This window comes from Xenopus tropicalis, chromosome 9, assembly GCF_000004195.4.
Source record: "Xenopus tropicalis strain Nigerian chromosome 9, UCB_Xtro_10.0, whole genome shotgun sequence".
Classification (NCBI taxonomy): domain Eukaryota; kingdom Metazoa; phylum Chordata; class Amphibia; order Anura; family Pipidae; genus Xenopus; species Xenopus tropicalis.
In genome coordinates, this window is record NC_030685.2 from 10,136,151 (window position 1) to 10,164,007 (window position 27,857).

A 27,857-nucleotide genomic window follows, 5' to 3' on the forward strand; every position below is an offset into this window, starting at 1 on the left:
TGATACCTACTGGGAGCTGCTAGGTGCACCCTTCTCAGCTTCCCCATGTTCCACACGTATTACTGTATGGATGTATGATGATATATAAGGGTGAATTAAGCTCACAGCAACCATTTAGCAATGAGTTACTATTAAACTCTTACCCCTATATGTAATAAAAGGCACTACGTTTGCCCAGTAGCAGTAACCTATAGCAACCAATAATATGTTTGCTTTTAAACAGGTGACCAGTAAATTCTACCTGCTGATTAGTTGTTGTAGGTTACTGTTAAAGGAAAACTACACCCCCAAACAATGTGGGTCTCTATAAAAAGATATTGCATAAACAGCTCATATGTAAAACTCTTCTTCATCTAAATAAACCATTTTCATATAAATATACTATTTTAGTAGTATGTGCCATTGGGTAATCCTAAATAGGAAACTGCCATTTTAAGTACTAAGGGCCGCCCCCTGGGATCATAGGATTCACAATGCACACAAACAAGCCAAGGCACACATACATGCTAGGCCCCATCAGCCAATGAATGGGCAGAGTTCTGCCTTTTCCTCCCACACTACTTCCTGTTACAGTTAGAGCTGCATCACTTCCTGTCAGCTGATCTCTGGGGAAGCACACAGCCCATCACAAAATGGCGGCTCAAGGGAAAGGATGTAAAAGGGCAATATTTACTGATATATATATTCCAGTTTGGGGAGAATCTTTAGTAGGCCACTGAACATAATATAAACTGTCTGTTGGTTACGTATTCATTCTGGGGGTGTAGTTTACCTTTAAAGCGTTATGGGATTAAGGAAAAGGCAACATTGGCATTAATGAGACAGGAAATACAAGATGGCGGGATGGGCTTGGGTACAGTCAACTGGGTGAAACAAAGAATGGGGGGGTTTGTGCCAGGATGTCCTTCAGTAGGAAACGTTGGAGAGAATCTTGATGGTTAAGTGCTAAGTGGGGGGTGTGGCCTAAAGCATTTGTCGGGCAATACAACTAGCCATATTTCATTTAAAATAATTATTATATATATATAAAAAAATAGAAATGCAAAGCAGTCACAGAGACAGATATTTATTACAGATTAAAGAAAAGCCTTGCATCAATCATGGTTCTGCACATTAAAAACAAAATATATACATAAAGGATGTATAGAAATATAACTATTATAAAATATTCATTTATTTATTTCATCCCCCCCGTGAGGCATGCTGGGAGCTGTAGTCCAGCAACATCAGGGTTGTATTCTTAAAGCAATATTGCACAATAAAACTTTCCCAGCTCTCTAGGGCCCGCATTGGCAGCATTGAAATGCAAAAGAATCCTCCAATGAGAATCCCAGCTGATCTGTATAAATCTGGCTCCCTGTTCTCTGTTCCTGCAATTGGAGTTGGGAGCATTAAGCACAGTTTCCCAGCACTGAACAAGTCTGTCCCTTTATCCCCATGTCTGATTCCTGTGCCATATAATGACGGGAAAATGACATCATTATCTCTATATGTAAGGTACCAGCAAGGGGCCTGACACAGTGCTGGGAATCAGCATTCTCATTGGTCACTTCTCTTGCATTAATAATGAGGTCTACCCAGCGTAATACTAATATTTGATTAAGTTTTATACATATGATCTTATTAGTGATGTAACATCAGAAATAGGCTCTTCATATCGGCCACTGTGCTATTCAAATACATTATAAGGGCTGTTACCAAGTAATGACTCTGAAGTTGTAATACAGAAATCCGTATATATATAATACGACCAGTGCAGGTAATCCGAAGAACATAAGGGCGTTTTGCCAGCGACCCTGAAAAAGAAAAAGTATAAAATAAACCCTAAATCTGTTGTCCCTGGGTACCCCTGGAACTATAGCGGGGTGACTGTTACCCCAATGTTTCTATATATCTGTAACCTTGTTATGGGCTAAGGGGGCCCAGCCTGAAGGCCAGTTAGGGGGGGATTTGGGGTGAGTGCTTATTTGTGCCCTGGGTACCCCTGGAACTATAGCGGGGTGACTGTTACCCCAATGTTTCTATATATCTGTAACCTTGTTATGGGCTAAGGGGGCCCAGCCTGAAGGCCAGTTAGGGGGGGATTTGGGGTGAGTGCTTATTTGTGCCCTGGGTACCCCTGGAACTATAGCGGGGTGACTGTTACCCCAATGTTTCTATATATCTGTAACCTTGTTATGGGCTAAGGGGGCCCAGCCTGAAGGCCAGTTAGGGGGAGATTTGGGGTGAGTGCTTATTTGTGCCCTGGGTACCCCTGGAACTATAGCGGGGTGACTGTTACCCCAATGTTTCTATATATCTGTAACCTTGTTATGGGCTAAGGGGGCTCAGCCTGAAGGCCAGTTAGGGGGGATTTGGGGTGAGTGCTTATTTGTTCCCTGGGTACCCCTGGAACTATAGCGGGGTGACTGTTACCCCAATGTTTCTATATATCTGTAACCTTGTTATGGGCTAAGGGGGCCCAGCCTGAAGGCCAGTTAGGGGGGATTTGGGGTGAGTGCTTATTTGTGCCCTGGGTACCCCTGGAACTATAGCAGGGTGACTGTTACCCCAATGTTTCTATATATCTGTAACCTTGTTATGGGCTAAGGGGGCCCAGCCTGAAGGCCAGTTAGGGGGGGATTTGGGGTGAGTGCTTATTTGTGCCCTGGGTACCCCTGGAACTATAGCAGGGTGACTGTTACCCCAATGTTTCTATATATCTGTAACCTTGTTATGGGCTAAGGGGCCCAGCCTGAAGGCCAGTTAGGGGGGGATTTGGGGTGCCCTTATTTGTGCCCTGGGTACCCCTGGAACTATAGCGGGGTGACTGTTACCCCCAATGTTTCTATATATCTGTAACCTTGTTATGGGCTAAGGGGGCCCAGCCTGAAGGCCAGTTAGGGGGCATTTGGGGTGAGTGCTTATTTGTGCCCTGGGTACCCCTGGAACTATAGCAGGGTGACTGTTACCCCAATGTTTCTATATATCTGTAACCTTGTTATGGGCTAAGGGGGCCCAGCCTGAAGGCCAGTTAGGGGGGGATTTGGGGTGAGTGCTTATTTGTGCCCTGGGTACCCCTGGAACTATAGCAGGGTGACTGTTACCCCAATGTTTCTATATATCTGTAACCTTGTTATGGGCTAAGGGGGCCCAGCCTGAAGGCCAGTTAGGGGGCATTTGGGGTGAGTGCTTATTTGTGCCCTGGGTACCCCTGGAACTATAGCAGGGTGACTGTTACCCCAATGTTTCTATATATCTGTAACCTTGTTATGGGCTAAGGGGGCCCAGCCTGAAGGCCAGTTAGGGGGGGATTTGGGGTGAGTGCTTATTTGTGCCCTGGGTACCCCTGGAACTATAGTGGGGTGACTGTTACCCCAATGTTTCTATATATCTGTAACCTTGTTATGGGCTAAGGGGGCCCAGCCTGAAGGCCAGTTAGGGGGCATTTGGGGTGAGTGCTTATTTGTGCCCTGGGTACCCCTGGAACTATAGCAGGGTGACTGTTACCCCAATGTTTCTATATATCTGTAACCTTGTTATGGGCTAAGGGGGCCCAGCCTGAAGGCCAGTTAGGGGGAGATTTGGGGTGAGTGCTTATTTGTGCCCTGGGTACCCCTGGAACTATAGCGGGGTGACTGTTACCCCAATGTTTCTATATATCTGTAACCTTGTTATGGGCTAAGGGGGCTCAGCCTGAAGGCCAGTTAGGGGGGATTTGGGGTGAGTGCTTATTTGTTCCCTGGGTACCCCTGGAACTATAGCGGGGTGACTGTTACCCCAATGTTTCTATATATCTGTAACCTTGTTATGGGCTAAGGGGGCCCAGCCTGAAGGCCAGTTAGGGGGGGATTTGGGGTGAGTGCTTATTTGTGCCCTGGGTACCCCTGGAACTATAGCAGGGTGACTGTTACCCCAATGTTTCTATATATCTGTAACCTTGTTATGGGCTAAGGGGGCCCAGCCTGAAGGCCAGTTAGGGGGGGGATTTGGGGTGAGTGCTTATTTGTGCCCTGGGTACCCCTGAAACTATAGCAGGGTGACTGTTACCCCAATGTTTCTATATATCTGTAACCTTGTTATGGGCTAAGGGGGCCCAGCCTGAAGGCCAGTTAGGGGGGGATTTGGGGTGAGTGCTTATTTGTGCCCTGGGTACCCCTGGAACTATAGCGGGGTGACTGTTACCCCAATGTTTCTATATATCTGTAACCTTGTTATGGGCTAAGGGGGCCCAGCCTGAAGGCCAGTTAGGGGGGATTTGGGGTGAGTGCTTATTTGTGCCCTGGGTACCCCTGGAACTATAGCAGGGTGACTGTTACCCCAATGTTTCTATATATCTGTAACCTTGTTATGGGCTAAGGGGGCCCAGCCTGAAGGCCAGTTGGGGGGATTTGGGGTGAGTGCTTATTTGTGCCCTGGGTACCCCTGGAACTATAGCGGGGTGACTGTTACCCCAATGTTTCTATATATCTGTAACCTTGTTATGGGCTAAGGGGGCCCAGCCTGAAGGCCAGTTAGGGGGGGATTTGGGGTGAGTGCTTATTTGTGCCCTGGGTACCCCTGGAACTATAGCGGGGTGACTGTTACCCCAATGTTTCTATATATCTGTAACCTTGTTATGGGCTAAGGAGGCCCAGCCTGAAGGCCAGTTAGGCTGCTGTAATGGAGTTTACAGTCGGAAGTCTATGCCTCATATGAGACACACCCACACACATATGGGGGCAGTTTTATCAGAATCCAATTCCATAGTAGGTTTAGTAGTGTGGAGGAAACTGACATCCCCACAGAAACATTGCCAGAATATACAAACTCCATTTGGATAGGTTTAAAAGGATGTTTTGTTTTTTGCACCGTTACTTATATAAAATCTTACCATCTTATGTATCATGGTTCCAGTTTGGAAATGAGAAGAAAGACCTACCAAGAAAGTATCAGTTATTACATATTAATGAAATCTGTATATTATCTATCATCTATCTATCTATCATCTATCTATCTTAAAATAATTGAGTAAAATAATGACAGTATAATCCCCTATAGAACGTTAAGCTACAGCACTCGTATTGGAATAAAGGCAGGACAAGAAGATTACCCATTAGCTGAAAGCTTCTTCTGATTAGAGATTCGATTTCCTGCAGCTTCTTCTCCTTCATGTTAGAATTTGTATATTTGTCTTCTTTACTGAATAGGAACAGCCCTGTTGCTTTGTCTGTAATAGTCGTCTGTCCCTGCTGTATTCTTTCCTTCTCTTGGTCACTGCTGTCCTCCACATCATCAATAATGACAATAACATTCGCTTTTCCTAAACACAAGAGGAAGAGAGGGAGGAAGATTAGTTTATGGCCGAGTGCTGAGTATATTGCAGTCACTTCAATCTTCTGTCCTAATGTCCACTGCCTGCCATTGCAAGTGGTGTTCCAGGGCAGAGCTGCCGGGTAGGGGTGCTATCACTGGCTCTTTGGCAAGTAGGGGACCCAGGCAGGCACAGTTGTTGGATTTGCCAGGGGTGAGGATTGTAAGAGTAATGGGTAATGGGTAGTGTTTCGGTAGGGGTAGAGTAATGGGTAGTAAGGGAATAGTAAGGGTAATGGGTAATGTTTCAGTAGGGGTAGAGTAATAGGTAGTAAGGGAATGTTAAGGGTAATGGGTAGTGTTTCAGTAGGGGTAGAGTAATGGGTAATGGGTAGCAAGGGTAATGGTACGGGTAATGGTAAGAGCAATGGGTTAATGTTTTGGTATGGGTAGAGTAATGGGTAGTAAGGGTAATGGTAAGAGTAATGGGCAGTGTTTCAGTAGGGGTAGAGTAATGGGTAATGGGTAGTAAGGGTAATGGTAAGGGTTATGGGTAGTGTTTCAGTAGGGGTAGAGTAATAGGTAATGGGTAGTAAGGGTAATGGTAAGGATAATTGGTAGTGTTTTAGTTAGAATAGAGTAATAGGTAATGAGTAGTAAGGGTAATGATACAGGAGTGGTAAGAGTAATGGGTTAATGTTTTGGTATGGGTAGAGTAATGGGTAGTAAGGGTAATGGGTAGTAAGGGTAATGGTAAGAGTAATGGGTAGTAAGGGTAATAGTAAGAGTAATGGGTAGTGTTTCGGTAGGGGTAGAGTAATAGGTAATGGGTAGTGTATTGGTATTGTTTCGTGTTGGGCATAACAGTACATTGGCCTGTATGGATCAGGGGTGCAGCCAAGCCTGTACTATAGCTGAGCAGTTATTTAGTTGTCAGGGCGCAGCACCCAGTGGGCTAGTTGTGTAACCCCCTGTGGGGAGGTGAAGTAGAGTGGGGCACCATTATTTCACTGGAAACCATTATAACCTTGAGAAAACCTGAGAAAATCAACACATTAAAACATTCTGCAGTAGTCACTGTGTCTATAAAAAGGCACTGGAACCCCAACTATACACATCATTTAAAGTAGCATAGAGACCCCTACCAGCCCAGAGCATTCCTCAAGTCCCATCTATGCTAGAGGCTGCCACACTCGCCTATATGCTGCCATAGAGCATTCTTTGCTGCTACAAGGATAAAAGGCTGCCGGGGTCAGTGACCCTCTGTTTCAAAGATGCAAAGCGTTAGAAGAAGAAGGCAAATAATAAATGATAAAACATAAATAATGAAGACCAATTGAAAAGTTGCTAAGAATTGGCCATTCTATAACATACTAAAAGTTAACGTGTTGAACCACCCCTTTAAAGGGACACTAAACCCAACCGTAAAGCTGTCCCACTGCGCCCCCTAGTTCTCTATAGAAGTTGATGAAAAACATAATTACACATGGAAACCGATTCACCAATGAGAATTCTACTGACCCAAAACTTAATTATAGATGCAAGAGAAGTGACCAATGAGAATGCTGATTCCCAGCACTGTGTCAGGCCCCTTGCTGGTACCTTACATATAGAGATAATGATGTCATTTTCTCGTCATTATATGGCACAGGAATCAGACATGGGGATAAAGAGACAGACTTGTTCAGTGCTGGGAAACTGTGCTTAATGCTCCCAACTCCAATTGCAGGAACAGAGAACAGGGAGCCAGATTTATACAGATCAGCTGGGATTCTCATTGGAGGATTCTTTTGCATTTCAATGCTGCCAATGCGGGCCCTAGAGAGCTGGGAAAGTTTTATTGTGCAATATTGCTTTAAGAATACAGCCCTGATGTTGCTGGACTACAGCTCCCAGCATGCCTCACCCTTCATTATATGTTAAATTATTCTGGGATTTGTAGTCCAGCAACAGCTGAGTAACGTTGGGTTGAGCCGCGCTGTGCAGCAGGGTTTATATCCCCTTTAACCCATATTATCCCCTACAATGTCTAGTTACGCAGAATTCACTCAGAGGCTTCTCTCACCAAGCGAAGAGGATAAATAGTCCAGCTCGTCGTCGTACAGCGAATCGGTTACATCGGTGACATTGAGCCTCCCTCTGTTTCTCGAATGGTACAAAATGGCAAACTTGCACTGGTTGACGTCTTCTCTAAAGCTCCAGTCGTTGCTGTTGGAGATTTTTGAGCACAAGAGGCCTTTAATAAATGACAAACCTAATAGGAAGTCTGTCAGCCATTTATACGACTCGCTCGGCTCCCGGGAGAAGATTCCTACGCGCCTCCCTCGGGGCATATTTATACTGTGGGGAAGTTCCAGGTTACGATGCAAGATGGTCCGGTCTATTGTCCGTCACCCTCTGCCCAAGGACAGTGGAAGGCTCCAATCTGCAAGGAGAAATACCAATGTGTAAATGGAAGTTAGAGTCTCCTATTCCTAGCAACTTTGCAATTGGTCTTCAGTATTTTTTTTATTATAATTTTTAAACTATTTGCCTCCCACTTCTACATTTTCCAGCTTTCAAATGGGGTCACTGACCCCAGACAGCCAAAAACAATTGCTCTACATTGTTACTTTTTATGACATCTTACTACTCGCACCCTTTCCAGTCTTTTATTTAACCCACTGCCTGGTTGCTAAGGCAAACAAGACCCTAGCAACCGGATAGCTACTCCGATTTCAAATTAGGGAGCTGCTGAACAAAAAGCTAGCAACTTTGCAATTGGTCTTCAATATTTATTTTTTATCGTTTTTAAACTATTTGCCTCCCACTTATTTTTCCAGCTTTCAAATGGGGGTCACTGACCCCCAACAACCAAAAACGATGCATTTGTCAGCATTCACAGACACATGCATTAAAATTGTTACTTTTTATGACTTATCTTACTACTCAGACCCTCTCGTATTCATATTCCAGTCTTTCATTTAACCCACTGCCTTGTTGCTAAGGCAAACAAGATCCTAGCAACCGGATAGCTACTCCGATTTCAAACCGGGGAGCTGCTGAACAAAAAGCTAGCAACTTTGCAATTGGTCATCAATATTTATTCTTAATAGTTTTTAAACTATTTGCCTCCCACTTATTTTTCCAGCTTTCAAATGGGGGGTCGCTGACCCCCAACAACCAAAAATGATGCATTTGTCAGCATTCGCAGACAAATGCATTAAAATTGTTACTTTTTATGACTTATGTTACTACTCTGACCCTCTCGTATTCATATTCCAGTCTTTCATTTAACCCACTGCCTGGTTGCTAAGGTAAACAAAACCCTAGCAACCGGATAGCTACTCCGATTTCAAACTGGAGAGCTGCACGGTACAAGGAGAAATACCAATGTGTAAATGGAAGTTAGAGTCTCCTATTCCTAGCAACTTTGCAATTGGTCTTCAATATTTATTTTGTATAGTTTTTAAAACTATTTGCCTCCCACTTCTACATTTTTCCAGCTTTCAAATGGGGTCACTGACCCCAGACAGCCAAAAACAATTGCTCTACATTGTTACTTTTTATGACTTATCTTACTACTTGGACCCTCTTCAGTCTTTTATTTAACCCACTGCCTGGTCGCTAAGGCAAACAAGACCCTAGCAACCGGATAGCTACTCCGATTTCAAACCGGGGAGCTGCTGAACAAAAAGCTAGCAACTTTGCAATTGGTCTTCAATATTTATTTTTTATCGTTTTTAAACTATTTGTCTCCCACTTATTTTTCCAGCTTTCAAATGGGGGTCACTGACCCCCAACAACCAAAAACGATGCATTTGTCAGCATTCGCAGACACATGCATTAAAATTGTTACTTTTTATGACTTATCTTACTACTCAGACCCTTTCGTATTCATATTCCAGTCTTTTATTTAACCCACTGCCTGGTCGCTAAGGCAAACAAGACCCTAGCAACCGGATAGCTACTCCGATTTCAAACCGGGGAGCTGCTGAACAAAAAGATAGCAACTTTGCAATTGGTCTTCAATATTTATTTTTTATCGTTTTTAAACTATTTGCCTCCCACTTATTTTTCCAGCTTTCAAATGGGGGTCGCTGACCCCCAACAACCAAAAACGATGCATTTGTCAGCATTCGCAGACAAATGCATTAAAATTGTTGCTTTTTATGACTTATCTTACTACTCCGACCCTCTCGTATTCATATTCCAGTCTTTCATTTAACCCACTGCCTGGTTGCTAAGGTAAACAAAACCCTAGCAACCGGATAGCTACTCCGATTTCAAACTGGAGAGCTGCACGGTACAAGGAGAAATACCAATGTTTAAATGGAAGTTAGAGTCTCCTATTCCTAGCAACTTTGCAATTGGTCTTCAATATTTATTTTTTATAGTTTTTAAAACTATTTGCCTCCCACTTCTACATTTTTCCAGCTTTCAAAGGGGGTCACTGACCCCAGACAACCAAAAGCAATTGCTCTACATAGTTACTTTTTATGACTTTTCTTACTCCTCAGACCCTCTCGTATTCATATTCCAGTCTTTCATTTAACCCACTGCCTGGTTGCTAAGGCAAACAAGACCTTAGCAACCGGATATCTACTTCCGATTTCAAACTGGAGAGCTGCTGAACAAAAAAAGCTAAATACATATAAAAAAATAAATGTATATAAAGATGAACAACCCCTTTAATGACTGGGGATGGAACATTAATACAGCACTGCCAAATACAGGTAGCAATGTTTTTCTTTTTGAAATACATGGTGAATTACATTTTTGCACTTTGCACCCTATCCTGGACATAGTAAATGATCCCTAGTTAGGGAAGTGGAGCAGAAAAACTCCCAAAATCCTTTGCTAGAAGCCCCTAGGTATTTATATGTATTTAGCTTTTCTTACCGGACTCATACGTTCTTCCTAATGACCCCCGGGTCCTTAACCCCACCCCTTCTATCCGCCAGTTTTCCACTCCATTTTCAATGGAGAATAATTAAACTGGCAGTCGTTAAATGAAAAGGAAAAAAAGGATATTACTTTACCTAAGGTGGGAAGACAAACAGAGCCGTCCTGCTCCAGAAGAGCCACAGAACCAGTTTCTGAATCAACACATTACCCAAGATTTTGCAGCTCAAATGCCAATAAACTCATCGGGACCTACAGTTGTTTTTCTAACGAGGGTGGAGCTACAGTTGTAGACCCGCTGTGTGTGGTCGGTTTTGGTCACAAGGTGAGAAATGTAGGGTTCTGGCTGTTGTTTTTTCCAGCTGGTTGGGTTGGATCCGGCGAGAATTCAACTCGTCTCGCCTCTGTTCCTGCCCCTCCCCACCTCATGCTTCTGATCCTGCTTATCTTCAACATCTAAAGCACCTAAAATGTTTATAGTATAATGTGTGGTTTTTGTACTGAAGCCCCATTTAATGTTCTAATGATATAAATATGTAGGGACCTATAGGGTTACCAATCCCTATAGCTTTAACCCTATCTTCCTTTCCCATTGTTACTGGGCAGAAGTATCTATTTTTCCTATTTACATATTGTACATTATTGGCCCATAGGTATGACCACTTCCTGTCACACTTTAATATAGTATTTGATAAGGGGTGGATCTTCCTTCATGGCCTTCATCAGTCCCACCTGTGTGGATGTGCTCCAGGAAGCCTGGGATCCACATGGCCCGAAAGTGTTCGGCCCATAGCTATGACCACTTCCTGTCAAACTTTAATATAGTGTTTGATAAGGGGTGGATCTTCCTTCTTGGCCTTCATCAGTCCGACCTGTGTGGATGTGCTCCAGGAAGCCTGGGATCCACATGGCCCAGAAGTGTTCGGCCCTTAAGTATGTCCACTTCCTGTCACACTTTAATATAGTGTTTGATAAGGGGTGGATCTTCCTTCTTGGCCTTCATCAGTCCCACCTGTGTGGATGTGCTCCAGGAAGCCTGGGATCCACATGGCCCGGAAGTGTTCGGCCCATAGGTATGACCACTTCCTGTCACACTTTAATATAGTGTTTGATAAGGGGTGGATCTTCCTTCTTGGCCTTCATCAGTCCCACCTGTGTGGATGTGCTCCAGGAAGCCTGGGATCCACATGGCACGGAAGTGTTCGGCCCTAGAGATAGCCATCATCTCTAGTGAAGTTGGGGAGCAGGGACCCAATGAACGAGGATTATTAAGAGCAGGTTAGTTCTTTAATAGACTTGAAAGTGAGTTTTAGCAAGAGGAGTTTCTTTGCTCCAACCAGGAGAGACAGCTGGGAGTATTCTCCATTACAGGCCCTGCTGCCTTAGTGAAGGGACCGCAGTACTGACAAGGGTATCTGACTTAGTCTTCTCCCTGATCCACGTCTAGGGTTGCCACCTGTCCGGTTTTGACACGGACAGCCCGGTTTTTGGTAAGGCTTTCCAGGTCAAAACTACCTGCCTCATTCACCACATCATAGCCCGGCCCCCCTGACGGCACAGCCTGCCCCTTGATGTCACGCCCACCCTCATAATATCACACCCTGCCTCCCTGCTCCAGGGCAACCCCATTCACCTCTGCTGTCTGGGGTCCATTAAGGTGGAAACCCCAAGGATAAAGATTGCTTACCCACTATTAGGGATGTACTGAATCCAGGATTCGGTTCGGTATTCAGGCAGGATTCTGCCTTTTTTTGGCAGGGTTCACGGATCCACGGTCCCTGCCGAACCAAATCCTAATTAGCCGATTTTTAACCCTTCCTGATACTAATTAGCATCTGCTAATTAGGATTCGGATTCGGTTCAGTATTCGGCCGAATCTGTCCGGGTGGGCTTGGGGGTTCGATGCATCCCTACCTACTATACATCTACACTGTAAGTATTTACTGCATAACCCTATGGATCAATTGTCTTGGGCAATAAAACCAGTTCTGTTTGAGTTTACTGGAAGAACCTTCTGGCGTCCTTAATTTCTTATTTTTGCCCACAGCACAACTGAGTTGTAGTTGCACTACCTCCCCCTTCATCCTCCCACATAGCGAAGGCCCATCCTGCGTGTTAGAGTCCAGTGTACCCCATGCTCTATAGCCATTCTAGCCATCTGTATTACAACCAAAAAGGGGGTTACGTATATAAACAGACACGGAGTTATCAGGTGTGAGAATTCTACTGATAAAAAACTTCATTATAAATGCAGAAGAAGTGACCAATGAGAATGCTGATTCCCAGCACTGTGTCAGCCATCTTGCTGTTATCTTACATATAGAGATAATTATGTTATCTTTCTAGCCGTCTGTATTACGACCAAAAAGGGGTTACGTATATAAATAGACACCGACTTACCATGGGTGAGAATTCTACTGATAAAAAACTTCATTATAAATGCAGATGAACTGACCAATGAGAATGCTGATTCCCAGTACTGTGTCAGGCAGTTGCTGTTATCTTACATATAGAGATAATTATGTTATCATTCTAGCTGTCTGTATTACGACCAAAAAGGGGTTACGTATATAAATAGACACCGACTTACCAGGAAGCAGCAGGGAATCTCATGTTACACAGTACATAGCAGGAAGCCTTTAGAGACGCCCTACCCCTGCTTTGTGTGTGAAATGCAATATTTGCGGAAGAATGAAAGTGAAAGAAAACGGAGCATGTCGTACAATTAAAGTGACGGTCATTAAAGGGACAGACTTGTTCAGTGCTGGGAAACTGTGCTTAATGCTCCCAACTCCAATTGCAGGAACAGAGAACAGGGAGCCAGATTTATACAGATCAGCTGGGATTCTCATTGGAGGATTCTTTTGCATTTCAATGCTGCCAATGCGGGTCCTAGAGAGCTGGGAAAGTTTTATTGTGCAATATTGCATTAAGAATACAACCCTGATGTTGCTGGACTACAGCTCCCAGCATGCCTCACCCTTCATTATATGTTACATTATTCTGGGATTTCTAGTGAGCTCTAATTGTAACATGTTAAGCACAGTGAGCTGCCCAACAAGGTATTTTAATAAATCATTGTATTTATTATAAAACAATTGCACCCCAATGCACTCATTTTAATAGAACTGTTATATTTTATCCATAAAATCCTTCATCCTGGATGTATGGGACTTTGCCATTGTCAAGCATTAAACACAACCTGCTCAGCATTTAGGTTCTCTTACACCTTTGTCGTGTCCGTAGCCATTTTGTGTGTTCCTCGGGCTGTTATCGCAAAGGTATTTTGCAGCTGTAGATCAATATGCCAACGAAGAGAAGCACAAAAACAATGGCTGTAACGGCAATACCAATTGTACATGGGACGCTCATCTGAAACAAAGAAGAGAGGTTTGATGACCATCTTGGACCAACACTTGACTTGACGTTGACCAATAGGTCATTACGTATCTATCAAAACAAGTCCCACATTTTGGGGCAAATTGGTGAATATAATAAAGAATAACCACGAGCCCTTTTATATTTAGGGGCACATTCACTAAAATCCGATTTTTTTTCTGGGCTTAAAACACAATATGGAAAAATTCAGAATAACCACAATAATTTCTGATGTTCTAAAATGTCTCGACAATGCTTTTATCGGCCGTACGAAAATATCGCAATTGCGTTCCGAAAGTCATGAAGCCTTCCATAGGACTCAATGGGACTCAACAGATCAAACCTGGTGAAAAGATAGTCCCCAGGAAAGTGTTACCAAAGCGTTAAAGAATTCCGAATTACGTTTTTTTCGTGGAAATTTAACGAAAACCACGAAAAACTCGTGGAAGTTCGACGAACTTTTCGTATACATTCCGAAATGTTCTATAAGTTAGAAAACATTTAGAAAAAATACGAATTTATCTCAAAATTGTTTAGTAAATGGGCCCCTTAATGTTAAGAGAGAGTTTTCATTGTATCCCCCACTTAGTGGAGTCTGTTATTAAAGATATAGATTTATATCTTGGTTTAAAAATATAGAAGTGGATAGAAGTAACTCTAAACAAGGTCTAGGAACTAGGAGTAGGCAACAGGGGCAACTGCCACCAAGTAGATCTGAATTAAAGGGCACCTATTGGTTGGAAAATTGTTTGCCCCACTGGAAGTATAGATTAATAGAGCCCACACTCTGGTTGGGGGAAACAATACCATTTTGCTCTATGCCTCCAGCAACAGGAGAGGGCTCCCAGTGTGGGCGGCCATTTTGTTACAGCCAAGCCCCAGCCTTCAGGACCAATTAATATGCAAAATAATCCTCCAATGAGAATCCCAGTGGGGTAAACAATTGAGAGGTAGCTGTGGGCTCCTCTGTATTCCAGTAGTTGGTGTCGATAGTAGGACAGGAACAATTCAGCGTTCATTGGACAGCAAGGTTGAAATTAACTGAATTGCCCAATCAAATCTCCTTTATTTCCCCTTCATTTATGAAATTACAAAGAGATGGATACTGGGGGGAAGTGGGTTGTCGGGTCTTTTCAACTGATGTTAAACAAGAGATAGCTATGAAAATGGCACTTACGTCACAATGTTTTCTTTGATGATGATGATCTGCCGGAAAGAGAATAGAAATTAGGAAACCAGGCAAATATTTATTCTATGAGACAACATTTCTTTCTGGATTTGAAGGGGAACTGAAACTCAAGAAATTGAGACATTTTACAGCTTGTGTTTGGCCTTCTGTACCAGTCCAAGGTCATCATAATCCCTCTAGCAGTGAAGATCTGTCCCTATAAAGATGCCACCAGAAGCTCCCCATCTCCTGCTATGCTGATCCACAGAACATGCTCATCTTACGGACCGACTTAAAAAACACAATATAAATACAATATTTTGATGATTTCTGATGACCCCTAAACTTACCTACTCAACAGCAGCCCACTGAGCATCCGACTGGGACCCCAGGGGCCCACCAGAAAACCTTAGACCATAGGCCCACTCTCCAAACTATTTTTCCTCACCCAACCTCTTTATTCTCCTTGTCTCTTTTATTTACATGCTAGCATCTATTCTTCCATCTATTTCTACTCTTTGGGCCTGATTCACTAAAGTGCGATAAAAATTATCGCACGCTTTTTTGCGGTAAAAAAGACGCGATAATTTGCGCGCGATTCACCATAGTATTTCCGCACTGAAAAGAATACGATCGCATGATTCACTATAACTTTTGCGCGCTAAATATCGCATTCGGCTATGCGAAAATTAACACCTACTACAGGCAGGCGAAAAATGATACAAAAGTACAGTAAATGATTTTTTGCAATAAAATATGGACTTACAGTGTTATTTATTCAAGTATGTGTTTCCCCTAGAGTGACGCAGCCGCCAGTTTGCAGCGAAATGGGCATTTTTAATACAGTAATTTTCTGCAAGTATTGGCGTGTATGGCTAACATGGCGTGCATTCATTTGTGCGACTATTTATATTTGGCTACAAGTGATGAAATGTTTCGCCAGGCATGGACGTGCGTTGAATTTTTTCGCGGCGGATTTTTTCATGCGTTTCGCAAAACAATCCGCCAATGGCAAAACGCATGAAAAAATTCGCCACACAAAAATTCACCGCACATCCAAAAATTGATACAAGCGTCAAAAAATAATAGTCACGGGCAACAATTTTTTTGCCCGCACAACATTTTTGCCGTTTCGTGGATCTTTCGAAAGATTTGCTAATTTTTCACTAAAGAAACCAGAACACATTTGCTCATCACTAGTGGCTACTATTTATAAGCATCTACTATTTATATGCTACCATTTATATGCTACCATTTATATGCTACTATTTATATGCTACCATTTATATGTGGCTAATATTTATATACACCATTTATATGCGGCGACAATTTTTATACACTATTTCTATGCTACCATTCATATGCGGCGACTATTCGCGTGCGTAATTTAGCACATGTACCGGCAAATACCGCATTGAAATAGTCTTCGCGAGTTAAATAACGCATGCAATATCGCGCGTAAAAAAGCTCAAGTATGCTTATAGTGAATTGTGCGAAAAATCACCAAAATTAAGACGCGGTAAAATTTATAGCGCACACTAAAAATAGCGCACATTTTATTGCACTTTAGTGAATCAGGCCCTTTGTGTCCCATTGACCATGAAACAGGCCAAATGGTCAGGAGCAGGAGGGCCCACTGACACCAGTGCCCACCGGGAGTTTTCCTGGTATCCTGGTGGGCCAGTCCGACTGAGCCCACTAAGCATTTGCAATGTCCTGGACACTCAACAGATGGCTTAACAATATCCAAGATGGGAACAGTTGTGGACAACGTTGAACACATAGAGAACTGTTATAGGATTTAGTTCTATTTAGAACAGCGGTTTCTCAACCTGTGGGTAGGGACCCCTTTGGGGGTCGAACAACCCTTTCACAGGGGTCGCCTAAGACCATTGGAAAACACATATTTCCGATGGCCTTAGGAATAATTTTATGGTTGGGGGTCACCACAACATGAGGAACTGTATTAAAGGGTCATGGCATTAGGAAGGTTGAGAACCACTGATTTAGAAGAAGGCAACGTCTGCCCAACATTTGATCAGAACATAGACATCAGCACAGTTATCTCATAATGTGACTTAGAATCAAGGTGGGACTCAGCTGACAGTATGGTACTGACCTTTCAATATTTTGATGAGTTGTTTCACTTTGGGATCAGGAATCACTTTCTTCTTCTTCTTCTGCTGAGTACCTAGAGGTAGCCTTTCTTTCTCCATTGCACTGAATAGGAACACATCCCTTGCCAAATTCCCTAAACTCTTCTGCTGGTTCAGGATTCTGTCCTTCTCAGCAGAGCTGCTGTCCTCCAGGTCGTCAATGACAACAATGACATTGTCTTTCCCTGGGCAGAAGAACAATCATTCAGGAGACCAGCTGTAACAACACATTTATACCTGAGACATGGTGGAGATTGTGGTCATCATCGCTGGGTAGAAAGCCTTTCTCCTGTACTGTGGAACAACTCCTGGGGGTTTCATGCCTTTATAAAGAGATACCATAAGTATTCACCTGTACTAAGCACAGTCTTGATGAAAAAGATAAGGGTATAATTTTTCCTACGTTCTTGGCCCTTTAGATCTCCTAAATGTCCATATTTATGCAAGACAGGGCAGGATATAATGGGATAGGTGTAACAGGGTGTGGCCTGTGTGGTTCCCGAGTTCCTAGTCCTCTACTTACTAGTTGAATTTACTACAGGGGACTCTCAATAAGTCTACAGAATTCTTCTTGCCATACACTTCTTTAGATATATCTCCAAGGAGGTATATTCTGCTAATTCTTTATGTCAGGGCAGCCGGAATGGAAGCTTATTGGCAGTTGCATTTGTGTAGAAAGCTAAAGGGAAGCACTTTCACTTTTCATTTAGCACTTCCTAGACGTCACCTAAATACAATATTTTGGGGTTATACACAATATGCCTTAATAACAGTGTCCACAAAATGGCGCCTGCCTGCAAAGTCAGGCCTGATTCCTGCTGCCCATATGGATAGTGTTTCTCAAGAATTTCCCGTCTTTTGTCTGGATCTTCAGGCTTCTAAATGGCATGTTCAATGTTGTGACTGAGTTGTCTCTTCCTTTCCTTTCCTTTCAACTTTTCCAAGCAATGGCAAGATTGTTTTGTTACCCTTGACCCAATGCCGAACATTCATGTTCTATGAATATAATTCCAGGTATGCAGTAGAAGACATTGACCTTACCTAGAATATCATTCAGATACTTGAGTTCAACATCGTACAGTGAGTCAGTTACATTGGTGATGTTTATCCTCCCCCGGGTCAGTGTGTGATACAGAATGGCAAAGGTGCATTTGTGGACTTCCTCTCTGAAGATCTGGCCACTGTCATTGCCAATGTAGACCAGTCGGATGTCTGGAACGGCCGAGTATGCCGAGTCAATCAGCCACTGATAGTTGGTCTGATCGTCTCTGGAGAAGATTCCAAGCAATGGCTTCTTTATTTGCCCTCCAGTCATCTTCCTTTCTGAAGATAAAAATATGACATTGTAACTAATGAGTTTGTCGTTTTCTTATATATTGTGTATTTTTCAGAGACTGAAAAATCCCATTTATTGGTTATTTTTTTTCTGGGGTACTGTGCCGCCAAGTTTTTTCTGCAGATCATGATTTCAGTTCCAACATGGCATAGATTGGTGACGGAATCACTACCATGAAATAAAGGTGGCCATACACGGTAAGATATCTTCTCCCGATATCCCCACCTACAGGGGGCAATATCAGGCTAATTCGGTCGTTTGGCCCTGGGGCCAAAAAATTTAATTAGAACGACGGGTATAGGCATCCGTTGGTTCGGGAATTGCATCAACGAGCCGATGTGTCCCCGATCCGACTAAATTTTAAACCTGCCCGATGGAGATCTGGATGATTTCAGGCCAGATATCGGTCGGGCAGGCCCGTCGGTAGTGCCCATACACGGGCCGATTAGCTGCCGAATCGGTCTAAGGGACCCATATCGTCAGCTAGAAGGCTACAAGGCTACTCCATGCTACCTATGTATGGTAACGGTGGAGGACAACATTCAATGCAATACTTAAAGGGGTGGTTCACCTTCAGGTTAACTTTTATTATGTTATAGAATGACCTATTTGTAGCAACTTTCCATGTAGGTCTTTATAAAAATATATCACATAAATCAGCTTTGAGGCCATTGGGAGCAACGATCATCAAAGAGCTAGATAAGGAGGCTACCAATTACCGTTTAGGCAACTGTTTTTTCATATGACATTAGTCTAATACTGGGCACACACAGGCAGGCCTGACTGCTGAATGACTAGATAAGCATTATGGGCCAGATTTAATTCCATGAGATAATACTCATCAAGAAAGAAATATTCAGTTCTAGAGTTTTCCATAGACATCAATGGAGTTTTCATATGAAACCATAAATGAAAATGTTCTCATCCAATTGAATCTGGTCCTTAAATATGGTCAGTCAACCAATAAGTCACAGATTCCACTCTGAACACCCAATGGCCAAATACTGTACAACAGGGGTCCCCAAACTTTCTGAGCCACAGTCAAATGTAAAAAGACTTGGGGAGCAACACAAGCACCATAAAAGTTCATGGAGGAGCCAAATAAGGGCTGTGATTGGCTATTAGGGGCCTCTATGCACCCTATCAGCTTACAGGGGCTTTATTTGGTAGGAAATCTTGTTTTTATTCAACCAAAACTTGCCCCCAAGTCAGGAATTCAAAAATAACTCCCTGGTTTGGGGGCACTGAGAGCAACATCCAAGGGGTTGGGGAGCAACATGTTGCCCCCGAGCTACTGGTTGGGGATCCCTGCTGTACACTGATCTTTGATATCATTGGCTAAACAGGTTTTATAAAGAAAAATACTAACTAAATTTGGAAACCTCTGTCTTCACAGCTCAGTTAATACCTCCAAGTGATTCAGGCGTGACTTATGGCTAGTTCAATGAGCAGCACTTTTTCGCTTTGAGCGCTGTGCACCTTGGGATTTATACTAGGAGTAATATAGAATATTCATATTTATAGTTCCTAGTCCCCCCCCCACCACTACCATAGACTATACCAAGTACCAGGCAAGCTCCGTCCCAGAATAGTGACCAAATGGAGCTTGTTACCATCATTCTCAGTTCCCCAGAAACAAGTGCCCAAAACAGTTTAGGACCTACCTGGATTTTTCCAGATGACTTGGGGGGCAGTAGCCTGAGTGCCAAGGGACAGGATCCCGTGTAGATGGTCTGTGCTGTAAGATATTCACCTTCGCTATACGACATTAAAGATTTCCTCTCTACCTCCGCATAACATCGGACTTGTTAAGTCACATACCAATATCATGTATCATTCTGTATATGTCATGCATATGGAAACAATGCTGACTATGCAGTATGTGTGCTGTATGATAAGATGGAGGGGTGTGTCCATGTTAGTACTGGATATGGTTCTAGGTGCTAGATAAGTTATATCTACTTTGATGAACTACAGCCTACCTTATCCCTCTGCTTTCAATATTATATGGGGTGTTTCGGGCATCATTAGGAGCAGTGGCGTAACTTGGTGGCACTGGTCCCCCCTGCAGAAAAATCTCTTGAGATGGCCCGACGTTACCAGTCCCTGCTCCCAACCTGACCACTATATTAAAGGTAGGAGAGGAGCCAGGGACTAAGGTACAGCAGACCCCGTGGTCTGGGCCCTCCCGTTGCCCAAACCCCACCCGGGGGGGTCTGCTGTATATATTGTTACACCATAGGGGTATGTCCAAGAGTTGACAACAATTCAGTAGGCCACAGTGGATGTTCCAAGGAAGAATTATAGATGTTTGTTTCATGTCTTACTCTAGATTGGCTGGTAACAGAAGCCCGACCAGCCAACAATCCGTTCATTCCGTAAGGCAACCTATTTTACTCATGAGCCACACTCACATGTAAAAAGTGTTGGTGAGCCACACAAGCATGAAAAAAGTTCTTTGGGGGTGCCAAATAAGGGCTCCTGATTGGCTATTTGGTAGCCCAATGTTGACCACTAGCCTGCAGGAGGTTCTGCTTGGAGCAAAACTGTGTCTCTGGGCTTCCAAAACTTGTCTCCAAGCCTGAAATGTAAAAACAGGCTCCTACTTTGAGGCCATGGGGAGCAACATCAAAGATGGGGTGGTGGGTAACATGTTGCTTATGAGCCACTGGTTTGGGATCACTGCCATAAGGCTTTCTGGCCAAAGCCAACAATAAGTATTATCTGAAGACTTACTGAAAATAAAGGTTGAGGAGCAGTTCACCTTTAATATAATGGAGGCCTTGGTTGGCCAATACAATTTGCCATCGGTCTGTATATCTTTATTTATATACTGGCTGTCAATCTTTCTACCTTTCTATTCAGCCTTTAAACACATTAGAGGCTTAAATCAGTCATGACTGGCCAGGTGGGCAAACAGTATCTGGCTATGTATGCTTAGCTTTATTATATCTGGTGCAAGGAAGCCGATTCAGTGCAATAAGCCAGAACCTTCTCTATAAAGATATCCTTTTACAGATACAGGACAGCAATAAAGATTGTGTCAACTGAAATCAATACTTCTTGTTGTTCCTGTGTAACTTTATTATAGAAAATGCAGTGTAATATTTACATGTATCACATGTATCTCCAGGAATTGACATTATGGGGGAATTCTTGGTGGTTAAGAACCAAAATGCATATGGCACAGCCAACCGGTGCTTTGGGTGGCGATATCTTTGCATGCCCATGATTCGTTGCTGTTTGAAACATGAATTCAGCTGTAGACATGTATGTATCGGGCACCACTCATTGCCTTACATTACACAGCAGAACCTTCCTCTGGACTCCCCTATCTCCTCTATGGCCTTCTTGTTCCATATCTGGTACAGCCAACCTGTGCTTTGGGTGGCGATATCTTTGCATGACCATGATTCATTGCTGTTTGAAACATGAATTCAGCTGTAGACATGTTTGTATCAGGCACCACTCATTGCCTTACATTACACAGCAGAACCTTTCCTGGACTCCTCTATCTTCTCTATGACCTTCTATCTGGTTTCCTTCTGTTCCAGGTTTTATCCCAAGTTCATTTGATGAGTTCTTTTTGGCCTGTTCTGATATTTGTCTTACCATGCTGAACTGATCTTCAAATATTTCCACGTTGGTTTGTGCCCCCGAAACACAAGATTAGGGAAGATAAAGGTCCTTTATTTATTCTGTACTTCACACTGGTGATAACCATACAAAAGGCTTTACTTGGGGACTACTCTAAAGGGCACCCTATTATAGGTTATGTTTCCTTTAGAACTCAATTCTAAATGCTTTTGTCATCTCCATAGCCATTTTGTAATTTCTTCGGGTCGTCATAGCAAAGGAATCTGCCCGGTGTATATTAGCACACCAATAATGAGAAACACAATAGCAATGGCTATAAGTATTATTCCAACTTTGCATTGGGCACTTATCTGAAACAACAAAAAAAGAGAGATTTGATGACCATCTTGAACCAAATTATTGCCTTGTTCAATGATTTTGTCATTAGATATCTATCTAAAGCAGCAGTTCTCAAGCTGTGGGTCGGGACCCCTTTGGGGGTGGAACGACCCTTTCACAGGGGTCACCTAAGACCATTGGAAAACACATATTTCCGATGGTCTTAGGAATAATTTTATGGTTGGGGGTCACCACAACATGAGGAACTGTATTAAAGGTTTGCGGCATTAGGAAGGTTGAGAACCACTGATCTAAAGAGACCAAAAAGGTCAATAGACAATCTGTAATTTTTTTTCTGGTCCATAGGGCCTGCCTTCAGATCTTACAAGCCTTGAAGAATAATGTACAGGTTGTGGGCATAAAACCTAGGCAGGTTACTTTTCTAAACTACAGCGCCATTTAGTTGGGGGAAAAGAGAAAGGACCCTTAGGGCTCCTTCAGGTCAGGTTTAAACCTTAAGAAGTGTTGGAAAGCAATTTAATCCAAAAAATCATAAAAAAATAAATAGGTGGATAGTAGTAACTCTAAACAGGGCCTAAGGACTAGGGGTAGGTTGCAGAGGCACTTTCCTCATCTATTCATTTGGGGGTGGCCCAAACAAGCAAGTGAGGGTTATCTGTGGCCCCTCCCTATTCCAGTAGACACCAATAGTTGGACAGTAACAATTCAGCGATGGTTAGGCAGCCATCAACTGAATTGCCCAGTGAAATATCTGTGCCTATGGTCAACAGGTATCACACAGTTGGATACCGGGGTCACGTGGGTTGGTTAGAAACCCTTTTTTTGGTCAGTTCTTTGCAGCTAATGTTAAGTAACTGATAGTTATGAGAACTGACACTTACATTACATTGCCTCCTTTGTTGATGATCTGTTGGAAAGAGGAGAACATACATTAGCAAACCGTGAACATTTAACAAATAATTTAAAGGGAAACTACACCCACAGAAGGAATACGTAACCAACAGACAGTTTCTATTATGTTAAGTGGCCTATTAAAGAATCTCCCCAAACTGGAATATATATATCAGTAAATATTGCCCTTTTACATCCTTTCCCTTGAGCTGCCATTTTGTGATGGGCTGTGTGCTCCCTCAGAGATCAGCTGACAGGAAGTGATGCAGCTCTAACTGTAACAGGAAGTAGTGTGGGAGTAAAAGGCAGAACTCTGCCCATTCATTGGCTGATGGGGCCTAGCATGTATGTGTGCCTTGGCTTGTTTGTGTGCACTGTGAATCCTATGACCTTCAAGTAGTCATTTTTGCTCATCCATGGAAACTTGATGCTTACTGTACCTTTTATTAGTCTGATGAGTTGGGCCACTTTGGGATCAAAAATCACATTCTTCTGCTGATTAAATAGTGGTATCCTTTCTTTCTCTTCGACGCTGAACAGGAACACGTCCCTTGCTAAATGTCCCAACCTTGGCTGTGACTCCAGGATTCTGTCCTTCTCAACCGAACTGTCCTCCAGGTCATCAATGACAACCACGACATTCTCTTTCCCTGTGCAGAAGAACAATCAGTAAGGCGACCTGAAGAACAACCTATTTATACTCAACACCTATAGGGAGAATAGTGTCAGGCAAAGGAACATGTGACCCGTGCAATTTTAAACATTGAACCTAGGAGGTGAACATCACTGATGATGTTACCCATAGTAACCAATCAGCAATTAGATTTGAGTGGTCACCAACAAGTTAGAAGACTTTGGGTTTACTTGGAAGGGTTGAACATGATGGACTCTGGTCTTTCTTCAACCCTATGTAACTATGTACATGCAAAGATCTAGGTTGTAAGATCTATAGGTTGTGTGTGCTTGGAAGGGTTGAACTTGATGAACTCTGGTCTTTCTTCAACCCTATGTAACTATGTAAACGCAAAAATCTAGGTTGTGATCTAGGTTGTAAGATCTATAGGTTGTGTGTGCTTGGAAGGGTTGAACTTGATGGACTCTAGTCTTTCTTCAACCCTATGTAACTATGTAAACGCAAAGATCTAGGTTGTAAGATCTATAGGTTGTGTGTGCTGGGTTTACTTGGAAGGGTTGAACTTGATGGACTCTGGTCTTTCTTCAACCCTATGTAACTATGTAAACGCAAAGATCTAGGTTGTGATCTAGGTTGTAAGATCTATAGGTCGTGTGTGCTTGGGAGGGTTGAACTTGATGGACTCTGGTCTTTCTTCAACCCTATGTAACTATGTAAACGCAAAGATCTAGGTTGTGATCTAGGTTGTAAGATCTATAGGTTGTGTGTGCTGGATTTACTTCAAAGGGTTGAACTTGATGGACTCTGGTCTTTTTTAAACCCTTTATAACTAAGTAACTATCTGTAGGCAACATCATCGGAGATGTTGGTCTCCAGTGTAAATAATTATGCCCTATAGGGTATATTTACAGAAAAGTGAAAGTTTTAAAATAAAACTCATCATGGACTCATGAATGGAGTTTCTCCACAACAGCGGTCCTCAAACTATGACCCGCGGGCCGGATCCGACCCCCCCAGGGGAATTTACCCGGCCCCCCGCTGCGTCCTCAGCCCTGGCAGCGGAGAGAGAGGACCCAGCGGGGAGCGGGACGGAGGAGTTGAGAGGGAGGACAGACGGCAGATGGGGGGGAACTGGTACAGGTAGGACTCAGTGGGAGGGTGGACGGACAGCTGATCGGAGCACTGGTGACGGACAAACGGAGCGCGGGGGGGGAGGATTGGTTGGGGGGGAATGCGATCAGTTTGGCCCACAGTTTGGCAACCACGGGGGTGGGGTTTGGGGGGGAATGCGACCAGTTTGACCCACAGTTTACCAACGACGGGAAGAGGGGGGTGGTTGTGATGATGGCGGTCCGGCCCCCCAACGTCAGAGGGGCCCTTGATACAGCCCCTTGGTTCAGAAGTTTGAGGACCCCTGCTCCAGAACATCATGTCTTCTGTTTGGGTCTTCAGGAGTGTTGTGTTGAGTTCTATTGTCCTTTCAGCTTTTCCAAGCAATGGCAAGCAATGTTATGTCTTTATGTTATATTATAATGTTATTACTAATGACCAGACCCAACACATACAGGTTCTGTAATATGAATTCCATGTACATAACAGTAGACATTGCCCCTACCTAGGATATTGTACAGATATTGGAGTTCAACATCGTACAATGAGTCAGTTACATTGGTGATGTTTATCCTCCCCCGGGTCGCTGTGTGATACAGAATGGCAAAGGTGCATTTGTGGACTTCCTCTCTGAAGGTCTCACCACTGTCATTGGCAATGTAGACCAGTCGGATGTCTGGAACGGCCGAGTATGCCGAGTCAATCAGCCACTGATAGTTGGCCTGGTCATCTCTGGAGAAGATTCCAAGCAATGGGGTCTTTCTTTGAAATCCAGCCATTCCCCTTCCTGAAGAAAATTATTTTTGTAGTTATCTAATATACTGTATTTATAACAGGAAAAGGGGAAAGAAGATGAATGCAGAGGGAGGGAGAGAGGGGTGGGGGAGTGCGGAACGGCAGGGCTGGGGAAGCTTGTCGCTTCCTGGTTGAGCGGGTTGCTAGGCAACTGGATGTTTAGAGTCAGCATGCTGTGTCACATGGAAAAGTGAAGCGGCATGACGTAGAGAAAGGAGGAGGAGGGGAGGGGGAGGAGGGAGGGAGAGGAGGGGAGGGGGAGGAGGGATGATTGGGATAGTTACATAGTTACATAGGGTTGAAAAAAGACCAGAGTCCATCAAGTAAACCCAGCACCCACAACCTATACTTACCAAACTATCTGCCTATAATCCCCTCTAATGTACTTGTACAGAGTAATCATGTCCCCTCGCAAGCGCCTCTTTTCCAGAGAAAACAACCCCAACCCTGACAGTCTCACCTCATAGCTTAACCCTTCCATCCCCTTAACCAGTTTAGTTGCAGTCTCTGCACTCTCTCCAGCTCATTAATATCCTTCTTAAGGACTGGAGCCCAAAACTGCCCCCATACTCAAGGTGAGGCCTTACCAGGGACCTATAAAGGGGCAAAATTATGTTTCATCCCTTGAGTCAATGCCCTTTTTTAGACACTAAGATATAATTACCTCTTATTGGGGGCAGAACAGCCCTATTGGGTTTATTTAATGGTTAAATGATTCCCTTTTCTCTGTAATAATAAAACAGTACCTGTACTTGACCCCAACTAAGATATAATTACCCCTTATTGGGGCAGAACAGCCCTATTGGGTTTATTTCATGGTTAAATGATTCCCTTTTCTCTGTAATAATAAAACAGTACCTGTACTTGATCCCAACTAAGATATAATTACCCCTTATTGGGGGCAGAACAGCCCTATTGGGTTTATTTCATGGTTAAATGATTCCCTTTTCTCTGTAATAATAAAACAGTACCTGTACTTGATCCCAACTAAGATATAATTACCCCTTATTGGGGGCAGAACAGCCCTATAGGGTTTATTTAATGGTTAAATGATTCCCTTTTCTCTGTAATAATAAAACAGTACCTGTACTTGATCCCAACTAAGATATAATTACCCCTTATTGGGGCAGAATAGCCCTATTGGGTTTATTTAATGGTTAAATGATTCCCTTTTCTCTGTAATAATAAAACAGTACCTGACGGCCGCCCCCTGGGATCATAGGATTCACAGTGCACACACTGCTGTAGGTTCCATAGTAGGAATAGGAATGGAGATGTTTATCAGGTCCCAGTTCTTGCCCCACCATCTTGGACTGTACCAAATCCCAGCAGTAACTATAAGCACCACCCATTAAATGCCCAGAACCATTTAGGACTTACCTAGAATTTTTTTTCAGATGATCCTTGGAGCTGGGGCAGTAGAAAAGAATAGAATAGGATCCTGCGTACAGATCTGTAAACCATTTACTTTCACTATGTAAAGTTATATAACCTTTCCTCTCCTCTCTTCCTCCTCATAACAGCAGACTGGTTTGGTCACATACCAATATGTTAAGCAATCACTTGCATGGTAATTTGTATATTACAGGTACGGAACCTGTTATCCGGAATGCTCAGACCTGGGGCTGTCTTTCCATAATTTGGATGTCTATATCTTAAGTCTGCTGAAAGCATGAAATAAACCCAATAGGGCTGTTCTGCCCCAATGAGGGGTAATTATATCTTAGTTGGGATCAAGTACAGGTACTGTTTTATTATTACAGAGAAAAGGGAATCATTTAACCATGAAATAAACCCAATAGGGCTGTTCTGCCCCAATAAGGGGTAATTATATCTTAGTTGGGATCAAGTACAGGTACTGTTTTATTATTACAGAGAAAAGGGAATCATTTAACCATTAAATAAACCCAATAGGGCTGTTCTGCCCCCAATAAGGGGTAATTATATCTTAGTTGGGATTTCAGTAAGGGTAAAGGTGGATGAATGGACTGGCGGGGTTATAGGCAGAGCAGTGGTGGGCCCATAGATATAAAGGGTCATCAGCAGTGAAAAGGATCAGGAAAGGGAGGGATTTATAGGCCATTACTGGTGATTTACCCAATCGGTTGGTCAAACAGCGGCTACATGGCAACCCTAGCTAAAGGAGAAGATTCACTTATGCATTAAAGGCTGAGTGAATATGAATATATGAAGGAATGAATGCTGAACTAAGGGCAAGGTGGGATTTTGATCCAGTGGGTCAGAGGATTGCTGGGGGTGAATGGAGTCAAATTACATTACTCAAGTAGTCTTTTGAAG

General features: G+C 43.2%; 3 protein-coding genes across 6 annotated transcripts; all 3 read right to left on the minus strand.

Annotated features, from left to right (window-relative positions):
* Positions 1-1,486: 1,486 nt before the first annotated feature.
* LOC101732265 lies at positions 1,487-12,936 on the minus strand. Of its 3 annotated transcripts, none has more exons than XM_004918153.4 (5): positions 12,746-12,936; positions 7,337-7,696; positions 5,072-5,281; positions 4,853-4,896; positions 1,487-1,796 (listed from the first exon to the last, which is right to left on the minus strand). In XM_004918153.4, exons 2-5 carry the CDS (start codon positions 7,602-7,604, stop codon positions 1,695-1,697), a joined length of 624 nt encoding a protein of 207 aa, XP_004918210.2. In that variant the 5' UTR covers positions 7,605-7,696; positions 12,746-12,936; the 3' UTR covers positions 1,487-1,694. The 3 variants fall into 3 exon arrangements, with proteins under 3 accessions (XP_004918210.2, XP_017952826.2, XP_017952825.2); XM_018097337.2 differs by lacking the exon at positions 12,746-12,936 and adding an exon at positions 12,556-12,586; XM_018097336.2 differs by lacking the exon at positions 12,746-12,936 and adding an exon at positions 10,293-10,748.
* A 290-nt stretch (positions 12,937-13,226) lies between these two features.
* Positions 13,227-20,631, minus strand: LOC116407663. Its single transcript, XM_031893420.1, has 5 exons — positions 19,858-20,631; positions 17,899-18,180; positions 16,821-17,042; positions 14,711-14,739; positions 13,227-13,527 (listed from the first exon to the last, which is right to left on the minus strand). The coding sequence occupies exons 2-5, from the start codon at positions 18,170-18,172 to the stop codon at positions 13,426-13,428; spliced, it is 627 nt and encodes a 208-aa protein (XP_031749280.1). The 5' UTR covers positions 18,173-18,180; positions 19,858-20,631; the 3' UTR covers positions 13,227-13,425.
* A 622-nt stretch (positions 20,632-21,253) lies between these two features.
* Positions 21,254-27,049, minus strand: LOC100487313. Of its 2 annotated transcripts, none has more exons than XM_002939177.5 (5): positions 26,940-27,049; positions 25,270-25,551; positions 23,461-23,670; positions 23,011-23,036; positions 21,254-22,140 (listed from the first exon to the last, which is right to left on the minus strand). In XM_002939177.5, the coding sequence occupies exons 2-5, from the start codon at positions 25,541-25,543 to the stop codon at positions 22,039-22,041; spliced, it is 612 nt and encodes a 203-aa protein (XP_002939223.2). In that variant the 5' UTR covers positions 25,544-25,551; positions 26,940-27,049; the 3' UTR covers positions 21,254-22,038. The 2 variants fall into 2 exon arrangements, with proteins under 2 accessions (XP_002939223.2, XP_012826891.2); XM_012971437.3 differs by lacking the exon at positions 26,940-27,049 and adding an exon at positions 26,756-26,879.
* Between the last annotated feature and the right edge of the window lie 808 nt (positions 27,050-27,857).